Source organism: Delphinapterus leucas, chromosome 19, assembly GCF_059928025.1.
Source record: "Delphinapterus leucas isolate spDelLeu-1000000601 "Yukka" chromosome 19, BTC_Dleu_Yukka2, whole genome shotgun sequence".
Classification (NCBI taxonomy): Eukaryota; Metazoa; Chordata; class Mammalia; order Artiodactyla; family Monodontidae; genus Delphinapterus; species Delphinapterus leucas.
Genome location: NC_143147.1, coordinates 64840224 through 64858407, shown reverse-complemented (window position 1 = coordinate 64858407; position 18184 = coordinate 64840224). Strand labels below are relative to the sequence as shown.

Sequence of the window (18184 nt, the reverse complement as noted above, 5' to 3'; positions counted from 1 at the left end):
GCACGCCGAAGTTCTAGGACCACCGGCCTACACTCTCGTTTTCCAAAGCCCTGGGCTTGAATCTCTTCTTGGCCACATTCCCCCTTGGGGGCCTTGCCTAATCTGATGGTTTTGGCCACAGTCTCTCTGCAAAGGCTCTCACATCTGCCCTGGCTCCTCCCTGAGCTCCAACACTCAACACCCAACTTGCCACAGGAAATGCTGGGTACTTCTTACCTCCCTGCCAAGCCTCCCTTCTTGCTTACACAGCTCTGCTAATAGCTGCCCCACCTGTACCTGCCCAGATCACCTGGGCTCAGATCCTTGGAGCCTTTCGTGGTGCTTCCTTTCCCACACTACGGCCCCTCTGTTCTCCCAGGCCCCACCCACGTGCTCGCCCCATCACTTGGCTGCACGGACTCCGCCCTTACATCATCGCCTACACTGGATCCCGCCTCCACCATCTCCCACACTGCTCCTGATTAATTTTTCTTGCTTGCTCAGATCCTCTGGTATCTCCTCATCGCCCCAGGAAAGTCTACATTCCCTTGCCTGGATTCAAGGTCTCTCTCTACTTTGACCCCAACCAACCTTTCTTGTCCTATCTCCCACACCATGTCCTGCGTCCCCCGCCACAATGAATTACTTACACCCCGCTTCTCACCTCGGGGCCTTTCTTCGTGTGGGGGACCCTGCCTGGAACGCCACCAGAGCAAGCCGTGATTCACCAGGGCACCACGATTCAATAGCATCCCGGGAGGATCTAGTCAAGTAAGTGTCTCAAGAAATGAAACCTGACGTTGGCAACCTTGTCCTAACTGGGCAAGCAGTAAATGTAACGGTGGTGGCTTTGGAGTCACTGAGATCTGAATTCAAATCCCACTTCTGTTACTTATAAGGCACGACCTTGGGCAAAATTTTGACCTCGCTGAGCTTTTACTTCCTCTTCTGTAAGTTGGAGTTAAGAAGAGTATGTCCCTGGGCTTCCCTGGTGGTGCAGTAGTTAAGAATCCGCCTGCCATTGCAGGGGACACAGGTTTGATCCCTGGTCTGGGAAGAATCCACATGCCACAGAGCAAATAAGCCCGTGCACCACAACTACTGAAGCGTGTGAGCCTAGAGCCCGTGCTCCACAACAAGAGAGGCCACCGCAATGAAAAGCCCGCGCACCACAACCAAGAGTAGCCCCTGCTCACCACAACTAGAGAAAGCCCGCGCGCAGCAACGAAGACCCAACACAGCCTAAATAAATAAAATTTATTAAAAAAAAAAAGAATGGTCTACATTTAAAAAATGATACAAATGAACTCATATACAAACAGAAATAGACCCACAGACATAGAAAACAAACTTATAGTTACCAAAGAGGAAAGGGGGGAGAGATAAATTAGGGATTTGGGATTAATTTATACACACTATATATAAAATATATATATAAATTAATTTAATTTATATATTTAATTTAATTATATATTATTAATATTAATTAATTAATAATTAATATATATTAATTTAATTAATTATATTTAATAATTAATATATAGTTAATAAATTTAATTAATATATATTAATTTATACACACTATATATAAAATAGATAAACAACAAGGACCTACTGTATAACACAGGGAACTATACTTAATGTTTTGTAATAACCTATAAGGGAAAAGAATCTGAAAAATAATATATATATATATATATATGTGTGTATAACTGAATCACTTTGTTGCACACCTGAAACTAACACAACATTGTAAATCAACTATACTTCAATAAAAAAAAAACGATGGCTACCTTACTATTTATCTCCCATTCAACATGATCTCCTGCCACTGAGAGGTGGGGGCTAAGACCCCTCCCCCTTGAGTCTGGGGGTTTTGTGACTATGCTTGTAGAATATGCTGGAAGTGATGCTATGTGACTTTCAAGGCTAGGTCATCAGAAGGATGTGGCTTCCACCTGGCTCTCCAGACACTGCTGCTTGGAATCCAGCTGCCATATTGTAAGGAAGCTCAATCTAGCTCACACAGACAAAGGAACAGCTCTTGTGCAGAGGAACTGAGGTCCCAGAGGATGGCCTGCATCGACATTGGACATGTGAGTGAACATGTGAGCCCTCAGATAATTTCAGCCCCCAGCCTTTGGGTCTTCTAGTTGAGACCTCAGTCATCAAAGAGCAGAGGCCAGTTGTTCCCACCGTGCTTGGTCCAGACTCACAGTATCTGTGAGCATGATAAATGACTGTGGTGCACCATGATGTTTGGGGGTAATTTGTTATGTAGCCATAGACACAGGAAGAGTATAGTCAAGTGCTGAAAACTGTGTCTAATATTTATAGTATTAAAATACTGGAATCCTATACATTTTTCACAGTTTAAACGTCAACCTCTTCAACAAAGATTATCGCATGCCACCCAGATAGTCACTGACCCTAAGTCAGGTTTCCTTCTAGGTGGACTTCACACAGATTGTCTCATTTCATCCGCATAATGACACGACAAAGCTCAACTTTCCTAAATACACATTTTTAAATTGTTTACTAATTTCTGTTACTTGGCTCTGTCTATAAAAAAATTGCATCAATAAATCACATTGATTTCAGTTCTTACAATAATTTTATCTATTTAAAAAACTTTTCACAGAGCTCTGAAGATATATTTGAACAATTTAAAGCAATTTCATGGTAATCGTGTTTTTCCTCCTCTCTCGGGTTTTATTAGCTCCATTTCGTCAGTGAGGAAATTAAAGCTCATGGAGATAGAGTGGCTTATCCAACGTGCGCAGTTAGGGCTGGGCCGGCCAGCGTTCAAACCCGGCTCTCCCTTTGCATTTCCTCCTCGCCTCTTCCATGACTCATCCCCTGCGTTGAAATTCTTCATGCACATTCTTTATCTCTTTCTACTACATTGAAAGCTTCAAGAGGCAGTTCTATTCAATTACATTCATGAGCAAATCCTTATAAGACATCAGGCCCCCTCCTCTGCACACAGTAGGTTCTCTCTAAACTCACCCAAGGCCGTCATGCAATGACTCTTTATTGAGTCCCTACTATGGGTCAGACAGGCTCTGCAGAAGGTGCTGAAGAAAGACCCGGTCCCTGTCCTTGTGGAGCTTATGGTCTGGTTAGGGGAACAGGCATAAGAAAACCAACCCAACGAAATACAGGGACATATTGTGACAAGTGTTAGGAAGAAGGAACAGGTTTTTTTTTTTTTTTTTTTTTTGCGGTACGGGGGCCTCTTACTATTGTGGCCTCTCTTGTTGCGGAGCACAGGCTCCGGACGCGCAGGCTCAGTGGCCATGGCTCACGGGCCCAGCCGCTCTGCGGCATGTGGGATCTTCCCGGACCGGGGCACGAACCCACGTCCCCTGCATCGGCAGGCGGACTCTCAACCACTGCGCCACCAGGGAAGCCCCCATTTATCATCTTTGAGTGTAGGACACATCCTTGCATAGAAGCAGTGGTGGGACTTTGTATCAACACGTTGTCTTTCTAGACTCCGGTTTTGCAGCGGGATGGTACCTCACTGCGGTCGTGTTTGTTTCTTATGAAGATGCTGTTTCTCCCTCCGATCAGTTGCATCATGCCTCTGCCTCTAACCATCCATGACTTCCACTGCATCCTGAGTAAGACTGAAACGCCCAATCGCATCTTAGAATGTCACCATCTGTCCCCAATGCCTCACCTCCTCCTCCACATCTCCTTTCACATCTCCATTCTACATTCAATAGACACACTCAGGTTGAGGATTAAGAAAAGTGGGCCCATTGGTGGCACTCTGGACATGAACTCCAGCCCATGTGACAATGGGTCTGATGCCCTCAGCTCTCATTTTGTACAGGTGGCTGCCAAGCTGCCCAGTAGAACGGGGGGCAGGCCAGGCTCCCCAGTGGAGCAGGGGCTCTTGGCCCTCTGATGTGTGGGTGGGCTTATTGCTGGGGCTGGGGGTTCCAAGTCTGAGCCATCCGCCCACCTGTTGAGGGCTGGGATGGGGTCAGGGATGTTGCTCAGGCGAGGAGGACAAAGAGGTGCCCACAGGATCCGGATGCCGACTCCGGAAGGCGTGCCCAACCCTCTCAGCCATTCGGTCCACATGTCAGAAGTTTATGGCGACTTCATAACAACAGAGACTCGAGGTGGGGTCAGGAAGGGAGCTGGGGATGTGGGTGGGTATTTTACTGACTTCCCTTAATTGCTGTAATTAAAAACATGTGAAGAGGGGACTTCCCTGGTGCCGCAGTGGTTAAGAATCCGCCTGCCAATGCAGGGGACACGGGTTCGAGCTCCTGGTCTGGGAAGATCACACATGCCATGGAGCAACTAGGCCTGTGCGCCACAACTACTGAGCCCGCGTGCCGCAACTACTGAAGCCCACGTGCCTGGAGCCCGTGCTCCGCAACAAGAGAAGCCACCACAATGAGAAGCCTGCGTACCACGACGAAGAGTAGCCCCCGCTCACCACAACTAGAGAAAGCCCACGTGCAGCAACGAAGACCCAACACAGCCCAAAATAACATAAATAAATAAATTTATTAAAATAAAAAAACATGTAAATAATCTTTTTGTAATGACTTCACTATTATCATTAGTGGTTAGCACAGCTGCCTTATTAATTTCTCATTAGAACCCAATTCACAGCCCCTCTTTGGGAAGGGGGATGAGAGCCAGGGGTGGGGCCTGCCTGGCCCGGCCTGATCCAGTCCCTGTGGAACTGGCTGCTTGAAACCCCAGGACAAAACCCTCCCACCCCGGGAAGCAGAAACAGCCAAGGAGGGAAGATGAGGGGTTTGGAGAAGCAGCCATACCCCATCCATCCTCAGAACAGGGAGCATCTGTGTGTCTGTGTAAAAGAAACAGACGGAGGGACAGACAGATGCAGGAGGTCTGCAGGGCACAAATCTGGGAGAGGCCCAGGACTGGGATGGGTGAGGAAGGTGAAAGATTTAAGGAGGTACCCACTGTCAGGGTCCTGCAGGTGCACGGTGAGTCCCTGGGAGGGAGTGCCTCCTTAAATTCTGCATCCTCCTTGCCTCACTTGCCTCACCCTAGCCCCAGCCCTGGAGAGCAGAGGTGGCGGCTAGGACCATACCTCCGAAGGTAGGATGAGAGAGGTTGTGAATGTTTATTCCAGGACGCCTTCCCTGGTTGGCCAGCAGAGAGAAGACGTGTACACTCTACCACCCCGAGCGTTCCCTGGGCTGGACGTCATTTATGATGGTTCGTGTGTACTGACTGATTACTTACTGTGACCACCCGGCCAGGTAGGTACTAATATTAACATTCCTTTTTACACACGAGGAGGCAAAAGCACACAGAAGTTAAGTAATTTGCCCAAGGTCACACAGCTAGGGAGAGGCGAGGGGGATGTGAACTCAGGGTCCATGGCTGGGTCCATGGCTCCACTCTACAGCTGCTGGTGGCAAGGCAGGAGAAAGGAGATGGTAGAAATCCTGGCTGTGGGAACTTGGGTTGTCCTCTGACCTTTCTTTTAAGAGCCCCTATCTTTTTTTGGGGGGCAGTATCACGAGGCACGTGGGATCTTAGTTCCCATACCAGGGATAGAACCTGCACCCCCTGCAGCGGAAGCACAGAGCCTTAACCACTGGACCGCCAGGGAAGTGGAAGTCCCTCCTCTGACCTTTCTGAGCCTCAACTTCCCCATCTCGAGATGTGGCTCCCTAGACATGCCTTCCTACCTCTGAGGCCTGTCCTAGGGACCCACGGAGGAAAGAGTGCACATCTGCACAATTTCACCGGAGGGCAGAGTGCTGTGGAGGCTCCGCTGCGTCTCCCTAGCATCTCCTTAGGGACGCGGGTGTCCACCTTGGACCTGTGATTGTGACTGTTCTGAAGGCTCTTGGGCTCGTGCACATCTTTTCAGGGAAACAGAAGCCGTGCTTCCTTCTCTATCTGCACTCTGGCCCCCTACTCCCCAGGTGTCCGGAGCCCTAAGCTAGTCACCGACTAGACTGGGGCCAGAATCCACGGCTTCTCCCTCGCGTCCTCCCAAGGGTCGTGCCCTGGCACACAAAGAACCCGGAAGCTAGATGTAAGCATTTTTCATCTGCTCATCCCTGCTGAGAGCAGAGAAAAGAGGTGACGGGTCAAGGCCACCTGGTGGCGTGAGATGGCCTTCAGCCTAGGTGGGGGCCGCATCTACTCACAGGGCTGTTTGGACACGAATTCTTACAGTCCAGGGGTGTCCCTCTGATTCTCTTTGACCCCTGGCCCCAGCAGCAACTGGCCTCCCCGCAGCTGGACCCCATTTTGATGTCTCTCTTCTCGCCCTCAGGCAGCAGTGTGGGGAGGTGTGGGCTCAGGTCATGGCTTCGGCTTCTGCCTCTGGTGCTTCCTAACTGTGACTCTGGCTAGTCCCCTCAGCCACACCGAGCCTCAGTTTTCTCATCTGTAAATGGGGATGGGGGCTTCCACTCTGCAGGCCGGGATGAGGTGGGGATGGGGGAAGGGGAGCGAGTTTCCCTTCTCTCCCACTGTGGCCACCAGGGCTGGGCGAAACCTCCATCTGTTAAGATGAGTGCTTTTCTCAGCTGTCAGACAGAAGTTTCTAAGGCTCCTCTAACTCTTTTGCTTTAGGGCCCAAAGGGCTGCACAGGGCGCTCTCTGCTTGCTGGGGCTCTGGAGGACACAGCTTCAGGCTTGCAAAGCGGCCCAGGGCAGATGAGGCTGGGGTCTCGGCACCGGCCCCTGGGTACCAGCTCAGGGAGCTGCACCTGGTGGTCAGGAAGGGCTGAACCTGGGTCTCCCCACACCGCCACTTTGGCCCCTTCGAGGTGCCCTGTGCTCTCTGCCAGGGGCCTGTAACCACATCTGCACAGCTCAGCAGCAGCAACACCATGTAGCCTGGTGGCCACATGGTGACAACCATGGTTGTAACTGTGTCCAGAAGGTGCCTGGAGCCCAGGGTGACAGGTAGCTCTGAGCAGCAGGGCAGGGATGCCCCTGTGAGAGGTGGTGGAGGGGAAGGGGCCGGGCTGGCCGATGGCCCAGGGGACAGTGGCAGCTCCCTGCTCTGCATATGGCCAGGACAACTTTTGCTGGAAGCCATTCCATGCTGTGGCCTGTTTCTTCCTTCTTTAAAATGATAATATAGGATATTCATTGTAGCATTTACTCTCACTGAATCAAAGTGTGTTATCTGTAGGCATTGGCTAGGTGCATTGGTGGATACGGGCTCAAGGAAGGGCAAAGCCTAGGGGGAGGTAGTACTAGATGCACATTACAGATGAGGAAACTGAGCTGGGTGAGGCTCAGAGAGGGTCAGTCACTTCCCTGGGGTCACACAGCGACTGAGGGCAGGGTTAGGATTCGAATGTGGTCCGTCCAACACGAAAGCCTAACCTCGTCATCAACCGTGCTGCCAGTCATGGTGATGGGCACCCCACAGCCTGCCAACACTGACTGGATCTCAGCACTGCAGAGTCCCAGGCTCCCTCATGGGTTTGGGCCAGGCCCCCTGCGTGTCACCGCTATCTGGGGTCATTCCGGCCAGCATCACCTGGAGTGGTCCAGGACCCTCAGGACCCAGAGAGCCCATAGTGTGTGTGTGTGTGTGTGTGTGTGTGTGTGTGTGTACATGGTGGGGGGGACCCCCACCTCGAGGGTCTGTGACTGGGCAGACAGTTAGGGTGTTGGCTAGCTCGAGTCTCTGCCATCTGCTTTTCACCCCCAGGTCGGTCTGAACCCTTCTCTGCCACGTGCAGGGAATACCAGGGACACCTGAGTCCTTCACAAAGGCCTCTGCCCTCCATCAGTGCACGGGCTCGCTTGCTCTGCACATGGGCCTGCTCACAACCCATCCCTCTGCTTGGGGGCAGGAGGGTACCTTTGGGTCTGGGGACAGGATCCATACACATGTAGGCCCGGTTTCAAGGGAGCAGCCTCATGTGAAAAGGAAGATGCCTATGGTGGGAGAGGGGTCAGGGGGCTGAGTCCTGGGTCCTGGATCCCTACCACAGCCAAGGAAAGAAACATCTCAGCCACACAGACACTGCTTCTCTCCCTTTCTCTTTCTGATCGGCGGAGCCAGCCCAGGGGAGATTCATGTCATCTCTGCGGCTTTCAACTCCAGAAAGTTCTATTGTCTCCTGTGAGCGAAGGCTTTGGAACAGACACTTGCCTGCTTCCCCCGACAGCCTGGACTGACTGGTGTCCTGAAAGGTATTTTCAGCTGCACACACACACACGTTCTCACGTGCACACAAGTGAACAAAGACGCCGACCAATCCAGACACACACATTTGCACAAACACATGCCTGAACCCACACCCACCCTGGAGTGCACACAGACACACGCATGAGCAGTCTCTCTGCAGGCTGACCCACGGCTACCCCTGCACTGCTGGACTCTGGGCACCGGCTAAATGAAGCTCTGTGGGAGCCCTCCAGCTGGCTGCCAGTGGCCCTGATCCATCATTTTAATTCGGGGCTTTTCCACTCCTCTGAGTAAGCTGAGTTGCCTTTAGTGCTGATTTATGGGACAATCAGTCCTCCACTTCTGATTGCAGTTGTTTTCCATAATTATTATAAACACTCTTTGCCCTCACTTGAGGTTTTCTTCTCGATTTCTCTCCCTCACTTCTCTCCAAGTAGCAAGCTCTCTCTTGTGCTAAATCTGAGTCAAGCCCCAGTGGGCCCCAGATGAGAGAGTGTCCTTTTTTTTAAAAAAAGCTTCAGGGCTCATTAAGGCGTTCCACACTCCCGTGGCCCACGGTGCAACCTTGGACCTCTCCCCCTAAAAATCCCAGAATGAAACAGCCCATAATGAGGCTCATTTCTGCTCATTTCTAAGGCAGCTATCTTAGAATGGGGGGCAGGTCTGGGAAGGGGATACTGAGTCACAGGGGGAGGGGGTGGATTGGTGCGCTGGTCCCTGAGATGCCCTTGCGTTCTTCTGAGGCTTCCCTCTTGTCCTCCATCTGAGGGAGCCCTTTGGGGCTTGGTGGCAGTGGAGGAAGTCTGTTACCCCAAAGGCTCGGCGAGGGTCTATTACCTTACCCTCTGCTTGCCTGGTCCTTTCAGGAACCCTGACTCATCAGGTCCCCTCTCCCTCTTAGAGCTATGGTACCCACACCAGCCATCTCCCAACGCCTCCTGAGACCGTGGAGACCCCCAAGCTGTTACTGCTCCAGGGCTGAGCAAGCTGGAGGATGGAAAAGTTAAGGTCATGGGGGGGCCCTGGGGAATCTGCTAAGAAGAGCCCGGGAAGTCTGCCATTACGAAGATCCCCCAAGTTGGCGGCCAAACCCAGAGGAGTCCCTTGAAGCAGGTGACAGGGCCTCCTTTTCAAAGCAGAAGCAGCTGGTCCCATCTAGAGAGTGCTGAACTCATAGCCAGCAGATGTGTGTCACGTGTCAGCGGTGTGGCCTTGAGAGCTCTTGCCACCTCTCTGGGACTTGGTTCCCAGATGGCGGGAAGGGCCACCATTAGCACCCAGTGAGCGTGGAAAGCCACAGCCGGGACTTGGCTCTGCCCAGCGTGTGGCCGATGGGTGACGACTCTGCAGATCCTCTCCCGCTTCACGCCCTCCCCGCACCCGCCCCAAGTCCGCGTTGTACTCACAGGCCACCTGGACCTCGGTTTGCCGCTGCAGCAGAGCGCCCATCCGGTTACGCACGATGCAGCGGTAGAAGCCGGCGTGGGTGCGGTCCAGGCTGGTGATCATGTACCTGGGGGCAGACGAGACAGCCAGTGAGCAAGTCCGGCAGCTCCAGGGATGCAGAGGTCAAACCAGGGTCAGAGGGCAGAGATCGCCACATCACCCTCTTCCATAATGAAAGGTGCCAGGGTGCCCTTGGCTCTACCATGGGGGTCACAGAAGGGTCCTTATTAATAAGAGGTCTCTCCCAAAGGCTTTTGCTCAGCTGCCCAGGAAGGAGCCTGCACTTTCCCAAGGACGGGAGATGCTGTGCCTGAGCCTTTGACTGTGGCCGTGACCAGGCCTCCCAGGACTGTTTTGGGTCTGTCGGAGGCTACTGTCCTCCCCTGCCTGTGACCTGCATGACTGAGAAAGGTGGGGTCATTTTCTTTAGCCTGGACCAGGGATATGCTATAAATGTTAACTTAAATGGATGCTTTAAAGCAGAAACTAGCACACCATTGTAAAGCAATTATACGCCAATAAAGATGTTAAAATAAGTAAATAAGTCAATAAATAAATGGAGGCAGGGAAATTTACATGTTCCCAAACGCTTTGCATCCTTCCATGCTTAGGGTTGCAGACAGCTCCACTGAAGCTCTGTGAAGGGAGGGGCAAAGCCGTCTGGGTAGGGCAGGTTGGCTTTCTGTCCGTGTGGGCCCTGGGGCCAGAATGCGTGAATCCAAGGAGGCTCTAGGGTGTATCCTGCTTCGGGAGCACGTCACCGGCCCGAGTGCTGCAGGGTCTGGTGTTGGGGGGAGGGTGGAGGGAGAGCAGGTGTGCGGGGCGCTAACCTGGCTGGGAGGAAAGGAGGAGGCCAGGCAGGTCAGTGCAAGGAACTTCTGGCAGCGAGACACGGCAGATGACGGGTGCTCTCTGGTATGGAGGGGGCTAGTTCCCCTAGCACCCATCTCGTGATCACCTTTCTGATCCTTGGGCAATGAATGGCCCGGCAGGGGCCTCTGAGGATCCAGGGGCTTGTGCCTAGGAGACCTCCCCTGCCCTTGGGTGTCCTAGGTTTTGCCAGCTGACTTGGTGAACAAGCTTACTGCCACCTGCTCCCAGGCTATGCCAACCCTGGGACAGAGCAACCTCATTTGTAGGATTTGCCACGTTTTCTTTTACGTGAGTTCTAGACAGTGTCCGTCAGCATCTCAGAATGATGAAACAGCTACCGCTTTCTGAGCGCCGCCTATGCTTCAGACGCTGTATTCAGTACTTTTCATTCATTTCATTTCTTTTTTTTTTGGCTGCGCCACGTGGCTTGTGGGATCTCAGTTCTCTGACCAGGGATCGAACCTGGGCCCCTGGCAGTGAAAGCGCTGAGTCTTAACCACTGCACCACCAGGGAATTTCCTTCATTCATTTCTTTATTTCACACAGCAGTTCCCAGACTACTGGATATCATGGACCAGTAACACTTAAAAAAATGGGGCCAGACATAAGATTGTCTTACTTACGGCCAAGTAAGACCATTAAGACCAATCGACCAAAAAGCAAACTGGGAAACAATCAAGCAACCAATAAAACTAAAAAAAGATACAGGCATGGAGAGAAAAAGGAACAGAAATGGTCAGTGTTTTATCTAAAAAGGACATTTTTGAGATCACAAAAAAAGAAATGTAACCTCAGCATCAAAGCAATTTTAACACGTTTTAAACTGAAATTTTATGCCGCGTCCACGACACTAGCTTCCCTTTTCTCATTTGATGTGGACAGGTGCAAAATGTCGTGGGTCTGAATTTGAGAGTCTTTCGCCTAATCTCCCTGCTAATGCCATGGAGGCAATACTTTTATTAGCTCCCCCTCCGCATTTTAGAGGTGAGGAAATTGAGGTTCAGAAATATCACATCATTGGCCTGTGATCTCACAGGCAGTAAGAGGCAGGGCCAGGGGCCCAAAGAACCTTTCGGGCTCCAAGGCCAGCTGCTAACCTGTTCAACACGGACATCCTACCCCAAAGGGCCCCACCTTCCATCCTGGGGCTGCACGAGCCCCAGACTCACGGGTGGCTGTGTGCCAAGCCTGCTCTGGCTCTGCATTAATATCCAGAACCTTCTGGCTGTCCAAGTCTCTTATCTCTGCCACCGGCTGCAGCTCTTATCTGTCCTTCGTTACTATGCACAGCGTGATGACGGGGAGATAGCGGGTCCCCAGGCTCTGGCAAATTTCCTGTTCTCCCTCTATTCCGTCCTCAAGCCCATCACAGGCTCTCTTGCCTCTGCCCCATCACTCCCTGGGGGAGGGGGGGGACAGCTTTGGGTAAACTGTTTGGGTCTTAAAAGTGATGGGGTGACCCAAGAGGAAGATGGAAGGAGAGATTGGCTGGAAAAGCTCTCTATCTTTGAAAATGGAATCAGATATTATTAAAAAGCATCAGGGAGAGGAAAATGAACAGCAATGGCCAAACAAAAAAGATGCTCGGCCTCTGTCACAGTGAAAGAAAGTCCAATCAAAAACAAGACAATATTCACATATCAGATTGCCAAAAATTTTCTTGTATGATTACACCCATGGCAAGAGTGAGAGGGTAGGGAGGCTGACCTCAGATCGGCTGATGAAAGTGTAAATTGGTCCAGCCTTTGGGGCAGAATCGATCAAAGTAAGACTATTCCAGTCTTTTGACCCAGAGGCTGTACTCCAGGGAGCTGGTCTTTCAGATGTACTTGCAAAAATGTGACAAAAGGGCTTCCCTGGTGGTTCAGTGGTCGAGAGTCCACCTGCCGATGCAGGGGACGTGGGTTCGTGCCCCGGTCCGGGAAGATCCCACATGCCGCGGAGCGGCTGGGCCCGTGAGCCATGGCCGCTGAGCCTGCGCGTCCGGAGCCTGTGCTCCGCAACGGGAGGGGCCACAACAGCGAGAGGACCGCGTACCGCAAAAAAAAAAAAAAAGTGACAAAAAGCAGGTATGAGGATGTTCACTGTGGCTTTGCTGGTAATGACAGAGACAAACGAACAAAAACCAGAAGCAGCCATCAAAACTGTTCTGTCTCATCCGTCAAAAATGGACTTGAATCGACTAATGACGCTGTAGCCACAGAATGAACAAAGAACACCTGTATGGGATGAGACAGTCTCCAAGATGCACAAAGCATGGAAAGGAAGTCGAAGCTGGAGACGGCGATGTTTATGGAAATTAAAAACACGAGAAATAAGCCAAATAGTATCACAGCCGAGTGTCAGGGACACGAGAGATACTGTATTCTTATCACTTGATAAGTTGTCGTTTATTGATACAGGCTACCAAGCCCTCAGTCTAATGTTTAGGATCATGCAAATCGACCCAATAAAAAGAATTTTGAGTTTGTGAGCCAAAAAAAAAAAAAAAAAAAAGTCAAAGAACAGTGTAAGTGTTGTGATACCACGCAGGTAAACTGGAATAGTACATATTTGTATATATCTGCACATGCATAACCCTATATACCCTCTAGCATGGACATAAAATGTTTTCGGGATGGATACTCCAAAACATGTGATCTGCTTTTTGGGAGAGGTATTAGGAACGCAGAAGGAGGGAAACGTCTACTTTTCGATTTTATGTCTTTCTACGCCATCAGAATGTTCTTTATCGTATGCATATGTTGTTTTTATTTTAAAAATAAAATTTAAAAATGCACTTTGAGCATATAGTGTCAGGATATGTTATAAAAAAGACACCAGGGACTCGCTGGATCTGGGTCTGTTTGCTGATGTCAGTGATGCGTGGTGAAACTTCAACTTTAATAAAAGTTGATTTCTGCAGAAAGTTCCAGATCATTTGCTTCAGCCAGGAAGCCCCAGGCCCCACCTGGGGCCCCGAGGAAGGCCAGCTGGGTGCAGGTCTGCCCCACCCTGAGGTCAGTAGAGGAGGCCTGGCTCTGGGCCTCCCCTCGGCCCCCACTGTGGGGAGGTGGGCATCCTTGTCTGAGCATCCTTGGCCGGGCAGAGAGCAGGGTGCAGCCCCCCTCCCTGGGCTGTCTCTGGCATTCCCCTCCCTGCCTGGGAGCACTATTTTTGGCTTGTAGGCAACTGTTATATCATCTCACACCAGTCAGAATGGCCATCATCAAAAAATCTAGAAACAATAAATGCTGGAGAGGGTGTGGAGAAAAGGGAACCCTCTTGCACTGCTGGTGGGAATGTGAATTGGTTCAGCCACTATGGAGAACAGTATGGAGGTGCCTTAAAAAACTACAAACAGAACTACCATATGACCCAGCAATCCCAATACTGGGCATATACCCTGAGAAATACAAAAGTCAAAAAGAGTTACGTACCACAATGTTCATTGCAGCTCTATTAACGATAGCGCGGAGATGGAAACAACCTAAGTGCCCATCATCGGATGAATGGATAAAGATGTGGCACATATATACAATGGAATGTTACTCAGCCATAAAAAGAAACGAAATTGAGCTATTTGTAATGAGGTGGATAGACCTAGAGTCTGTCATACAGAGCGAAGTAAGTCAGAAAGAAAAAGACAAATACTGTATGCTAACACATATATATGGAATTTAAGAAAAAAAATGTCATGAAGAACCTAGGGGTAAGACAGGAATAAAGACACAGACCTACTGGAGAACAGACTTGAGGATACGGGGAGGGGGAAGGGTGAGCTGTGACAAAGCGAGAGAGTGGCATGGACATATATACACTACCAAACGTAAGGTGGATAGCTAGTGGGAAGCAGCCACATAGCACAGGGAGATCAGCTCGGTGCTTTGTGACCGCCTGGAGGGGTGGGATAGGGAGGGTGGGAGGGAGGGAGACGCAAGAGGGAAGAGATATGAGAACATATGTATATGTATAACTGATTCACTTTGTTATAAAGCAGAAACTAACACACCATTGTAAAGCAATTATACCCCAATAAAGATGTTAAAAATAAAATAAAATAAAATAAAGTAACCCTTCTGCCCACTGCCTTTCCTACCAGGGAAACCCGCTTCGCTCCACCCAGATCGCCTCGCAGGCAGGTGGAAGAGGCAGCTGGCCAGCATCTCAGTTTGCAAATCCAGGGCAGCCAGCGCTGTGAGCATGCAAGCATCTGAGATAATGACAGTGACAGCTCAGTATCCCCCCCACAGTGCTCCCTCCTGGGCCCTCAGGACGCACTTAGCCTACAGCTCTATCTGTCCCACCCACCTGTGGCTACTGGCCTGGCAGGAAACTGGATGAGCCCAGCCCTGTCCAGGTCCCTTCCGGAGGCAGGGGGATGGCTGAAATGCCCTGTGCAGGAGGGTGCACTTGTGATCGCCCGAGACAGAGCCTGGTACTGGAGAGCGTGCTGAGGCTTCTGATGTAGGGAAAATTAAGCTTGATTTTCGCTTCTGCACTTTCTTAGGAGTGTGGCCTGGTCAAGTTATAGAACCTTACAAGCTTCATTCTTCTCATCTGTAAAATGGGGACAATAATGGCCACCGTTTTTAAAAATTGAAGTATAGTGGATATACAATATTATATAAATGACAGGTGTACAATATAGTGATTCACAATTTTTTAATTTTTTTTGGTACGCGGGCCTCTCACTGCTGTGGCCTCTCCTGTTGCAGAGCATGGGCTCCGGACGTGCAGGCTCAGAGGCCATGGCTCACGGGCCCAGCCGCTCCGCGGCATGTGGGATCTTCCCGGACCAGGGCACGAACCCGTGTCCCCTGCATCGGCAGGTGGACTCTCAACCACTGTGCCACCAGGGAAGCCCGTGATTCACAATTTTTAAAGGTTATACTCCATGTACAGTTATTATAAAATATTGGCTATATGCCCCATGTTGTACAATATATCCTTGTAGCTTATTTCTCACCTAATAGTTTGTACCTCTCGCTTCTCTACCCCTATACTGACCCTGCCCCCCTTCCCTCTCCCACGGGCAACTGTTTTCTATAGCTGTGAGTCTGTTTCTTTTTTATTATATTCACTAGTTTTGTTATATTCACTATTTTTTAGATTCCACATATAAGTGATGTCGCACGGTATTTGTCTTTCTCTGACTTTACTTAGCATAATGTGCTCCAAGTCCATCCATGTTGCTGCAAATGGCAAAATTCCACTCTTTTTTATGGCTGAGTAGTATTCCATTGTGTATATATGTGTATATATATATATATATACACACCACATCTTCTTTATCCATTCATCTATTGACGGACACTTAGGTTGTTTCTATAATGGATGTCCGGGCTGTAAGTCCTGGACTTAAGTCCTGGCACACGGCAGGTGCTGCACAAATGCTTGTCACATGAGGGAGCAAATATATGAGCAAATATATGGCGGGGAGTGGAAGGTAGTGGGGTGAGGTCGGGAGGATCAGAGAGGAAGATGAAGGGGGCGAGCAGGACCCTGTTCCCACCCGCGTGAGGATCCGGTAAGGGCTCCATACCAAGCAACAGGGGACCACAGATTCCCTGGCAAATTCTTCGGCTTCCCCGTGGGCATGTCCCAGCCACCCACGAAGGATCTGCCACACCCGTCGGTTTCCTCATCCTTCTTCCTGGGCTGCCCCCTTGGCCTCTTGGTCCCAGGGAAACTCTCTTCACCAGCCTGACCGCCTAACCTCTCCGTCACCTGTTTGTACCCTCGTCCTGGCTGACCTGCCATCTCGTCCTCCATCCAATGAAGAACAGGAGCAGGGGTGTGGCTCCAGGAGATGGGAACACCTGGATTCACCTGCCTCTAGGTCCCCCGCAAAGGACCACTGATTTACTGATTTATTATAGGAAAGATATTCCTGGAACTCAAAATTCAAAGAATAAAAGAAGAAGTACACAGTACACATCTCTTCCATCCCTGTCCCACAGCTACCTGGTCATTCCCAGCTCCCAACACACACACACACACACACACACACACACACACACACACACGGAGGAAACCACTGTTAGTTTCTTATCTTTTCAGAATTCTTAGGCGAACGCAAGCAAGTGTAAATTCATAAGGTGAAGAACCTCCTGGATGGAAGACGCTTGGCTTTCCCCCAGTCAGAGGGCGCAGGTGGTGGAGAGAGAGCCTTGGGGGCCAGGGTAGAAAGAAAGGGAGACACACAAGAACCCACACTGTCTGCTTTGCTCATCACAGGGGCCCTGATTTAACCTGCGGGACCCCGGTGGCACAGTCCCCTCCTCCGAGATGAAGGGCTGGGCTCACGGTGGGGGGCGCATGACAACAATGCCGGGAGGAGCCGGGACAGATAACTGGAGTTTTAGAGACACAAGACACACAGGGGAGAAAATAACTGCCTAATAAACGTGGCGTCTTCAGCGTACGAGGAAACGCACAACGCCCTTTTTGGTTTGAGTCCTTGAGTGTCACAGTTGATATTTAAAATGATTCTCGCTCACATTAAATAAGATATTTCAATTCCACAGAGCTGTCAGGAGCTGATGTGGGCACCAGAACTCACAGGCACACTCTCCTCGTGTTGTCCTCGTTAATGAGTCAGACGCCAGAGATGGACGTGCAAGGCTCACGGTGGGAGGGGAGCTGAGGGGGAAGGGTGCATGTGCACACGTGGGTACTCCCACCCCTGTGCACGCACATGCACATATTCATGCACATATGTATGTGCACGCATACACGTGCAACCCATACCCACAAACTTACACACACGTGCGTACTCATCACACCAATGCACTCATGTACACTCACGCACACGTACACACTCATCCGCGTGCACGCACACTCATGCAAGGCACACACTTGGGTATGCACACGCACACGTGTACACTCCTACAAGCCATGCATGTGCACTCCTGCACACACGTGTGCACACACCAACCCACACGAACACACACTCATTCACTCCTGCAAACACAGTCACACCTGTGCACAAGGGCAACACGCCCAGGTGAACACACGTCCCTGGCCGTGCCCATCCGAGGTCACCCAGGTGCACCCAGCCCAGTTCCAGGCCCCTCCCCACTCCTGCCCTCACATGGAGGCCACAGGCCACAGACACTCATTTAGATGCACCCAGGAGAGCGACAGCCACTGCCAGGCAGGTACCCTCCCACCCAAGCCTCACCTTCTAGGGTCTAGGTGGCCCTCAGGACACAGATTTCTGAAACAGTGGCCCCCTGGCTTGTCCTAGGGCTTTTCTCTCCAAAGGCCCTGCATGGGGGAGGGGCAGCACTGAGGTCTGGGGGGAACAGAGCTTCTGCAACCAGGCCCCCTACCTGGGCTCTATGGCTGAGGCATGAGCCCTCTGCCACCCGCCCACCGGGCCTCTGCTCCTCAGTGACCTGTGCTCGGGGAGGGCGGGCAGCAGGGACCGCCCACAAGCACTGCTGTAGGTGTCCCCGCGGACGGCTGGGCAGCTGAGTGCAGGGGGCCCCGGCCTCCTCCCCTCTTCCCACGGGCTTTCAGGCAATGGCGAGGCACCAACTCCAGGACGTGTTTGTGCCCGTGTGTGTGTCTTCAGATGCGCCTCTGCCTACATCAGGGGTACAGCTGCCCCACGAACAGGCCACCGAGGTGCTGGCAGCCTGGACGTGCACGCCATCCTGTGGATTTGCTCTTGCAGAGGTTCTTCAGGAAAGAAGACAAAACTCTGTACAGGGTGATTTAAAGGGG

The 18184-nt window shown here is 51.1% G+C and overlaps 1 protein-coding gene across 2 annotated transcripts in view; it reads right to left on the bottom strand.

The window, feature by feature from the left end:
- SDK2 (sidekick cell adhesion molecule 2) overlaps nucleotides 1-18184 on the bottom strand; it is a 272602-nt gene that overhangs the window by 107045 nt on the left and 147373 nt on the right. Inside the window, exon 3 of one of the 2 annotated variants that reach the window (XM_022589737.3) lies at nucleotides 9559-9665. In XM_022589737.3, the coding sequence (XP_022445445.2) occupies nucleotides 9559-9665 (107 nt within the window). Of the gene's footprint in view, nucleotides 1-9558; nucleotides 11803-18184 lie in introns of those variants that run through there. The other variant, XM_089901689.1, reaches the window with a different exon arrangement.